Here is a 10,350-nt window from a genome sequence, read left to right as displayed (position 1 = left end):
ATTGGACTACATCAGGGATCATCTCTGAGTCCTTATTTGTTCAACTTGATTTAAATGTTTTGACGAACATATTCAAGAGGAAATCCCGAAATGTATGCTCTTCGCGGATGATATAGTTCTTATGCAGAGACAAGAGAAGAGGTTAATTGCAAACTTGAGTTATGGAGGAGGACATTGGAGTCGAAAGGTTTTCGTCTGAGTAGAAGTAAGACGGAATATTTATATTGTAAATTTGGTAAAGGACTATTCAAAAATAATTTGAAAGTGAAATTGGGAGATCAAATTATACCTCAAGTGGAAAAGTTTAGATATTTGGGAGCCATTATTCAAAATGATGGCGAAGTCAGTGGAGATATTTCACATAGAATTCAAGCGGGGTGGTTTAATTGGAGAAAAGCTAAAGGAGTTATTTGTGACCGTAACGTGCCTAATAAACTTAAAGGAAAGTTTTATCGCACTGCTATCAGACCGGCAATGTTATATAGTAGCGAATGCTGGGCTCTAACGGGACAGCAAGAGCATAAAGTTGGAGTAGCAGAGATGAGAATGTTACGATGGATGTGCGGACATACACGTAAAGATAAAATTCGAAATGAGCACATACGTGAAAAAGTAAGGGTGGCACCTATTGAGGAAAAATGGTAGAAAATCGGTTGAGATGGTTTGGGCATGTACAAAGAAGACCAAGGGAGGCACCAGTGAGAAGAGTGGAACATATAACTTTAAGTCCGATTAAGAGAGGTAGAGGAAGGCCTAAGAGAACACTCTTGGAAGTTGTTGAACGTGATCTCTTAATTAATAATATTTCTAAAAGCTTAATAAATGATAGAGTACAATGGCGTCTTGCAATCCATGTAGCCGATCCCACCTAGTGGGATAAAGGCTTGTTGTTGTTGTTGTTGTTGTTGTTGAGTTAGCAATTAAGCTAATACTCATGATTTTTTTTTAAAAAAAAAAATTGATAGAATCTCCCTTAAGAGTTGGACTTTCAAATAAATTTACAATTAAAAATACTAACATAGTTTAACTATAAATGCTTGTCCTATCTAGCAATAATCCACAAACAAGATTTTAATTAAATTTTTAAAGTCAATGTAAGTTTCAAACTGTAATGAATTGGATGTTCCCAATATAGTGAAATGACCAATACAATCCCACATCTCTTGAGTTTGAACAAGGAAAAGATGATACATTTCACAAATTCTCATATGGACAAAAAGTCCAGTTCCATTATATCTCAATCTCAATTATTTTAACAATAGAGAAACACACACTCTATTTCCATTATATCCAAAATCACAATATGCAAGAAACAAAATCAGTGAAGAAATTCAAAACTATTCTCATATCCAAAACCAGAAGCATGTGTGAGGAAATTCAAGGAATCCAAAATAGCGAAACAAGCAACCACAATCACGACAGAATTCAGAAGAAAATTCAAAGGCAACCACAAGCAAATTTGAAGAAAACAAATCAATGAACATCAATTTGGGTATGAGCATGAGAGAATTCAAAAAATAAAAACCAAAAATTAAAAAATACCTAGGACTCTCAACAAGAGCACGAGCAATTGAAGATGAAGAACAAAGAGAGAAGGTGATGAAGCTAGAAAAGCAACAAGAATGAGCGCCAGCACAGGATTGAAGACAAAGCACGAGCACTGGATCAAAGATAAAGCTAGACAAAGAACAAGAATGAGGGTTGTAAGGCATGAGCACAGATTTTGGGTTTCAATTGCTTGAGCGTGACGAACTAATTCTTCATTTGAGTTAGTCGTTGGGAACTGATTGGGCTCTGAGGGCAAGAGGGAGAGACGATAGCATTCTTGAGTGTGACAACAATGAACTAATACAAGAGTTTTGAGAAAAATTAAAAACATATCTACAACAATTACAAGGGAAAAATGGTTTAGGTATTGATATCTATCGATTACACAAGGAGCTGGTGTAGATATATTTTAAAAAAAATATTTTTAACATATCTACATCAATAATTACATACAATTAGTATAGTTATGTATTCTAATTTTAAAAAATTATTTTTAATCAGTGTAGTTATTAGGTATAACCGATGTAGTTATATATTCTAAATTTTTTAGATATCATCACAATCACCTATTTATTTATAAAATACCATCACCTCCCATTTCTAAGCGTGAATTGATGTAGATATAGGATTTTTGAAAAGGCTATTTTGCACTTTAAGGGCTTGTGTTGGTGTTGTGTTGTGTTGTTCACAAGTTTTGTCTAACGTTTGTCTGAAAAGAATATTTACAACCTTATTGGATCCGTGACTATTCATTAAAAAAAAAATTACCCGTGATCCTTTTTAGTTTTGTGCATGCTTTTCTGTTAAAAATCAGGTGTAAATAAATTAATTTGCTATGTTAATTAATTTCCATGTGTGTATGTAGAATTATTCGATGACCAAATCTCCTAAACCTTTGCCCAAAACTGAAACTTTGCATTCCATGATTCTAGCTCCTGTATTGAATCATCCCTCCGTTCATAGTTCTCCCACGATACAAATCATCAGTACTAACAAGAAGATCCGATCGATACTCCACAGAAATGGCGGATTTGAAGTTCCAAATAGTTATGTTTCCATGGTTCGCCGCCGGCCACATGACTCCATTCCTGCACCTGGCCAACGAGCTTGCCAAAAGGGGCCATAGAATCACCTACTTGCTGCCGAAGAAAGCTCTGGTTCAGCTCGGCCACCTGAACCGCCACCCAGATCTCGTAACCTTCCGCCTTGTGAAGATCCCTCACGTTGCCGGCCTCCCGGAGGGGACAGAAACGGCGTCGGAGATCCCCCTCTCGTTAAACCACTTGCTGTGCATGGCCACTGATATGATCCAGGACCAGGTGGTGGGCATACTAAGGGAAACAAAACCAGACTTGGTGTTATACGACAATGCGTTTTGGGTGCCGGAGCTGGCCAGGAAGCTCGGGATCAAAACGGTGTGCTTCAACGTCGTTTGCGCGGCAAGCTTGGCTATAGGTCTCGTCCCTGCAAGGAAGGTTCCAAAGGATAGGGCTTTAACTCTGGAGGATATCAGCCAGCCACCACCAGGTTAATCATATGTCATATTCTATTAAGAAAATTATTAATTCTTTAAATTCACTGAGATTTGGAATATATTTGTTTAATCCTGGGATGCTCTCCATGCAATCAAAAGTTGGAAATTGCTTTTGGAGGATCTTATTATGAGAGGTTGAAGGATTTGTGTTGATCTACTCTGAAAAAGTGAAAATGGAAACCATAGGGCGGGGATGAATCTAGAAACAAATCCTTGAAGGGCAAAATTAAAAATTACTTAAAATATGTGGAATTAATACTAATTTTATATTTTTTATTAGTACAATAAAAAGGAATGAGTTGGTTAAGCTTTATATTTTTGATCAGGTGATTAAGACTTATATTTAAGATCGGGAGAAGTACTCGTATTAGTTAAAATATTAAAGATTTAAAGTTGTTATAAAATTAATTAGCTTTCTATAATATTCTTATTAATCACCAAGCTCTACCATCATATTTATTTCTGCTCCCTTTCATTCATTCCAGCAGTTCAACTGTCGTTGTACATACAACACTCAGCCACCCAATACACAACACACAATCAAAACACACCCATCTGACATAATCTCCACTCATTTTTAGGCCTATCTATGGGGGCTATAGAACCCATGATATCTTGCAACAAAGTAGAAGGTTCGTGCCATTGAATTAAATGGTTCTTGGCAACAATTATCCAACCTTTAATACAGGGCATATGTAAATAATAATAATAATAATATTTTAAATAAATTTTGTGAGATCACTGATAAAAAGGATTAAAAAAAATTAGAAGGTACCTCATGTGTATATAAAACTAGCATAGTTTATGCTCTCTCCTGATCTTAAATAAGATATTTTTGTAGGTAATTCAGTGCTCCAATATGTAAGGCATTTTACAAGCTTTTATTAATGGTAATTATTTCAATATTATCTCTCATTATTTTACTTTCTAAATCAATTTTCTTCCCTCTCTTTTATTAATGGAGGTTTTTTTTTTGGAGCTTTTATAAGAAAAATAAATTATAAAACGTATTTAATGAATTTCTTTTACTTGTGTAGTTTTATCATAAAAAGATCTTATAAATTGAGACCGCCGGAGAGAGTATTTTAAAACTAATAACAACAACAACAACAACAAGCCTTTATCCCACTAGGTGGGGTCGGCTACATGGATTGCAAGACGCCATTGTGCTCTATCATTTATTAAGCTTTTAGAAATATTATTAATTAAGAGATCACGTTCAACAACTTCCAAGAGTGTTCTCTTAGGCCTTCCTCTACCTCTCTTAATCGGACTCAAAGTTATATGTTCTACTCTTCTCACTGGTGCCTCCCTTGGTCTTCTTTGTACATGCCCAAACCATCTCAACCGATTTTCTACCATTTTTTCCTCAATAGGTGCCACCCTCACTTTTTCACGTATGTGCTCATTTCGAATTTTATCTTTACGTGTATGTCCGCACATCCATCGTAACATTCTCATCTCTGCTACTCCAACTTTATGCTCTTGCTGTCCCGTTAGAGCCCAGCATTCACTACTATATAACATTGCCGGTCTGATAGCAGTACGATAAAACTTTCCTTTAAGTTTATTAGGCACCTTACGGTCACAAATAACTCCTTTAGCTTTTCTCCAATTAAACCACCCAGCTTGAATTCTATGTGAAATATCTCCACTGATTTCGCCATCATTTTGGATAATGGCTCCCAAATATCTAAACTTTTCCACTTGAGGTATAATTTGATCTCCCAATTTTACTTCCAAATTATTTTCGAATAGTCCTTTATCAAATTTACAATATAAATATTCCGTCTTACTTCTACTCAGACGAAAACCTTTCGACTCCAATGTCCTCCTCCATAACTCAAGTTTGCAATTAACCTCTTCTCTTGTCTCTGCTATAAGAACTATATCATCCGCGAAGAGCATACATTTCGGGATTTCCTCTTGAATATGTTCCGTCAAAACATTTAAAATCAAGTTGAACAAATAAGGACTCAGAGATGATCCCTGATGTAGCCCAATCTTTATAGGAAAATCCTTTGTTTGACCACTAGGCGTTCTTATACTAGTTTTTACCCCCTCATACATATCTTGTATGGCTTTAATATAAGCAATCCGTACTCCCTTTTTTTCCAACGCTTTCCAAAGCACTTCTCTTGGTATACGGTCATAAGCTTTTTCCAAATCAATAAAAACCATGTGTAGATCTTTATCTTTACAACGATACTTTTCCATTAATCCCCTTAGTAGATAAATCGCCTCTGTAGTTGATCTACCTGGCATAAAACCAAATTGATTCTCAGAAATACTTGTCTCCAATCTCAACCTATGCTCAATTACTTTCTCCCACAATTTCATTGTGTGGCTCATGAGTTTAATCCCTCTATAGTTAGTACAATTCTGAATATCTCCTTTATTTTTATAAATAGGAATTAATGTACTTCTCCTCCACTCATCAGGCATTTTCTTGGACCGTAAAATCACATTAAATAACTTAGTTAACCATCTCACCCCTTCTTCACCTAAACATTTCCACGCTTCGATAGATATACAATCAGGTCCGTTAGCTCTACCATTTGCCATTTTCTTAAGAGCTTCCTTTACCTCCTTATCACGTATGTTTCGATAGAATGACAAATTTTGTTCTCCTTCACCAATTACTAAATCCTCCAAGTTACTAGATGAATCCTCTCCATCATTGAAAAGTTTAGAAAAATAAGTCTCCCATCTATTTTTAATTTCATCATCTGTAACTAAAATTCTTCCCTCTTCATCCTTAATACACCTTACCTGTTCTAGATCTCTTGATTTTCTTTCCCTACTCTTGGCAATCTTATAAATATTTTGCTCTCCTTCCTTCGTCTCAAGGTTCTTATAAAATTCTTCAAAAGCTTTAGAACGAGCTTCACCCACAGCTCTCTTAGTTTCCTTCTTAGCCATACGGTACCTCTCCCAATTTTCCTCATTGTTACACAAATGTATGGCTTTAAAACAGTTCTTCTTATACTTGATTTTGTCCTGTACACTATTATTCCACCACCAAGACTCCTTATCTCTCGGACCAGGACCTTTCGATTCTCCCAAAACTACTTTTGCAACCTCCCGTATCTTTTTAGCCATATCCTCCCATATGATGTTAGCACTTCCCTGAGAATCCCAAATTCCTTTATCCAAAAGATTTCGCTTGAAAATATCTTGCTTCTCACCTTTTAATTGCCACCACCTAATCCTTGGTGTTACTACTTGTCGACGTTTTTGGATTTTACTCATAATACACACATCAAGGACTAGGACCCTATGTTGTGTCGTTACAAGCATCTCCAGGGATCACCTTACAATTTTTACAAAGTTTTCTATCTGTGTTCCTAACCAAAAGAAAATCAATCTGCGACCTTGAGGCTCCACTTTTGTAGGTGATGAGATGCTCATCTCTCTTCTTGAAACAAGTATTGGCAATCTTAAAATCATACGCCAATGAGAAATCAAGAAGAGTTTGCCCTTCATTGTTTAGCTCTCCAAAACCAAAACCACCATGCACCCTCGCATACTGACCAGCTTCCCTCCCGACATGCCCATTAAAGTCTCCTCCAATAAAAATCTTTTCACTCTGTGGTATGTGTCGAATCAACCCCTCCAGATCCTCCCAAAATAATTCCTTAAGACTGGCTTCTGTCCCGACTTGCGGCGCATAAGCGCTAAGTATTTTAAAACTAATATTAAATATAAATATTTACTTGATCGTTATAATTTGATTACAATAGATAAATGATCATGTCCACTGTTTTTCTTGTTTGCCCTCAAATGTTCAACACTCTTTCATATTACTCCATGGTTGCCGACAAACAAGTAATTGACAATTTGAAAAATGGCAGGTTACCCTTCAACAAAAGTAATGCTTCGCGGAGACGAAGCTCGATCGTTACTCTTCCTCTCCCTCCCGTTCGGCGACAAGATAACCTTCTACGACCGCATCACCAATGCCTTACGAGAATGCGATGCCATAGCCATCCGAACCTGCAGAGAGATCGAACGAAGCTTCTGCGACTACATGTCCCACCAATACCACAAGCCCGTCTTCCTCACCGGCCCCGTCTTACCCCACCAATCCAAACACCACGACCTCGACCCCTCCATCGCCACTTGGCTCGCCGGCTTCGAGCCCCGGTCCGTCGTCTTCTGTGCCTTCGGGTCACAGCTCAACCTCGAGAAACCTCAGTTCCAAGAGATCCTCCTAGGGTTGGAGCTCACAGGCTTACCTTTCCTGGTTTCCCTGAAACCTCCGACAGGGTGCGACATGGTAGACGAGGCCTTACCGGAAGGGTTCGAAGAGAGAGTTGGAGGGAGAGGGATGGTGTGCAGAGGTTGGGTTCAGCAACCGCAGATTCTGGATCATCCGACGGTGGGGTGTTTCGTGAACCATTGCGGTTTCGGGTCGATGTGGGAATCGCTAATGAGTGAGAAGCAGATAGTATTGTGTCCTCATTTGGGTGATCAGATTCTGAACACGAGGATTCTGGTGGAGGAGCTGGCGGTGGCGGTGGAGGTGGAGAAGGCGGAGAAGGGGTGGATTTCGAAGGAGAAGCTGTGTGAGGCGGTGAAGAATGTGATGGATGAAGGGAGTGACGTGGCGAGGAGGGTGAGGGAGAATCACGAGGAATGGAGGTTGGTGTTGGGGACAGATGGGTTCACGGATGCTTACATTGATGGGTTTGTTCAGAATTTGAGAGAGCTTCTCAGGGGTGAGAAATGATTAATCTTTGATGGGCTAGGTCGGAGTATGTATTAGACTCGATCGGATTGAGGAGGGGACTTTCAGACCAAGAAATTCTTGCTTGTTCTGATTTTTTTTGGGTCATACATACTTGTCATTTGTCAAGGTATGAATGCTAAACATGAGTACGTACATCTCTTAAGAAAAAATTGAATTTTGATTAATCATGTTATGAAAAACTAGTTACTTCTACTAACTTAATCTCGTTGGTTGCTTGTTTAGAATTTTTATCTCTATTGTTGTTATATGATCTAGAATATAGGTTGGGGGGTGTATATTACTTGATTATTTGTTCAGAATTTGAGTCTAACTTGATAGGTTTTGGTTGGATTCTTGTAGAGTTTGGGAAGTGTTGATTAATTGTTTTATGCGTGCGCTAGTGTTATATGATAGCTTGATATATATTGGTCTCTATTGCTCAATGTCTCCTCTACTAGTGCTCTCTTATTTATTTATTCATTTTGAAAAAAAAAATTACCTATGAATTGGATCCCTAAGGCTCCCTAGAGTCAAAATATATAGAACCAGAATGTGTAATGTGTTTTTCCCATGCTACTGCTAATGTAAATTATCCAATGGTTATGAAATATATTTCATGGATAAGGTGATTTTTTTTTTTATATGACTATTTCACCAAATCAATTTTGAACATTATCAGGTCTACTTGTGATAGCTTTTCTTAATGTGTTTTCTGCATTTATAAAAGCTTAAAAATAAAATCTCTACTTAAGTAGTCATCACTCCTCCTACGTACTATAATCAAACACATGTTGGTGGATGAAGATCATTTAATACTATTTTTTTTTTTGCTACATACAAATATTGTTCTATTAGAAACAATCGAGTTTGAGGCACACTTACACAACCTAGGTGTTTTAAGTATTAACTTGCAAACTATCAAAGTGAGCTGGGCTGGATCTAGAGAGTAACTTTTGGTTAGATTGGGTCAGACTTGAAAACTTGCCAAAGTGATTCGAAAAGAAAACTACCAAATCAGACCTGGCTCCTATATTTAGGTATAGGATAGAGCAAGATTTACCTATTTAACATTATATACTTAATATAATTTTATCCAATCAATTTAACATAAGCAAATTTTAATATATTAATAATATTAATAATAAGAGTTTATTATAAATAAATAGTCTTTAAATAATAATACACATGTTTTGATTTAATTAAAAGCAAACACCTTAAATATATGAAATTAGGCATATAAGTTTTCCCTTGCCGAATATTGTTTTATTGCTACAAAAGCTTAGCCCAGCTTGGATTTTTTTGCAAGAAATTAATTTTATTAAGATTAAAATTTTAATTATTAGCAATTTTCATTTTAATATTTCAAATTATGAATTTATTATTTTTAATAGTAAAAACAAAATCTAAATAAAAATTAAATTCAATAATAATTTTATAACTAAAAATATTATAAATGAATTTTTTTAATCTAATTTTTTGCCAGATCAATCTCTGCTTGATACTAGCCCAATCTAAGTGGACATTGACCTTAGCTTCAATTATGAAAAGAATGTTAAATTGTCTGGGCCAGGAATGGACAAAATTAATGCCCAATTCAACTATGGCCACGAACACTAAACACGTAGGAGAGAAGTATCCAAAATATCTAATACCAAAAAAATATTAAATATCATATTCGTTAAAAAGATAAACATGAAGAAATATCTGAAATTAAATTAAGACTCTAAATATCTCATGAACCAGACTTAGATTTGCCTCCATGATGAATCAAATTCGTCATGTGACAAGAAGCCGACCAACGTGCTTCGTTTTCTTTTAGCATCAAAGTGGGGAAAAAATCTTTAGGAGAATTACAATAAAATTTCAAATAAAAAAATTAATTATTACAAGATTCAATAGTAATTAAATTAAGGAGATTGACAACTGATTATTTGTTAATTTTTTTAATTTAATTATTAATGAATAAATTTTATAGTAATTAAATTTTTATGTGAAACTTAAATATTATTTTCTTAAAATCTCTTCGTATCTTTCGTTTTGCAGTCTGCAAATAACGCCTACGCTACCAAGGTAAAAAATAAAAATAAATCAGATCGGCATCGGGCCAACGTGTTTGCGGATAGCTTTCGTTTATTTGTAAGTTTGAATGATTTCGCATCTTCTTCACATGCTAATTGCAAATCATAAATTTTAATCTCAAACTCATTAAGTATGAGGTATTTCAATCTCAAACTAATTAGGTAAGAAATAATTAATGCTGTGTATTCCCAAATTCACAAAGAATTGAAGCTTACTTTAGGAGATGATCATTGGCCAATACTCAATCAAAAGAAGAAATTTCATATGCTTCCTCCGTCTAATTTATAAAATAGTTTGATCAAATTACTCATAAGGAAAAAAATCTTTACATAACTCACAGTTTTAAAAAATTAAATATGATAATTATATTTAAAATTAAAATTTTTTGACTAAATTACCCTATAATTAATAAGTTAAATTTATTTAGTAAAAATAAACTTTATCTTATAAGGAATAA

General features: G+C 35.5%; 1 protein-coding gene across 1 annotated transcript; it reads left to right on the top strand.

The window, feature by feature from the left end:
• Window positions 1-2,453: 2,453 nt before the first annotated feature.
• Window positions 2,454-8,448, top strand: LOC129312985 (anthocyanidin 3-O-glucoside 2'''-O-xylosyltransferase-like). Its single transcript, XM_054955791.1, has 2 exons — window positions 2,454-3,075; window positions 6,937-8,448. Exons 1-2 carry the CDS (start codon window positions 2,571-2,573, stop codon window positions 7,812-7,814), a joined length of 1,383 nt encoding a protein of 460 aa, XP_054811766.1. The 5' UTR covers window positions 2,454-2,570; the 3' UTR covers window positions 7,815-8,448.
• Window positions 8,449-10,350: the final 1,902 nt, after the last annotated feature.

Source organism: Prosopis cineraria, unplaced genomic scaffold (assembly GCF_029017545.1).
Source record: "Prosopis cineraria cultivar Desert tree isolate PC_DT_omini unplaced genomic scaffold, ASM2901754v1 PC6, whole genome shotgun sequence".
In the NCBI taxonomy this organism is placed as follows: Eukaryota; Viridiplantae; Streptophyta; class Magnoliopsida; order Fabales; family Fabaceae; genus Prosopis; species Prosopis cineraria.
Note: the sequence above shows the minus strand (reverse complement) of the source record. Positions and strands in the feature narration are given on the sequence as shown.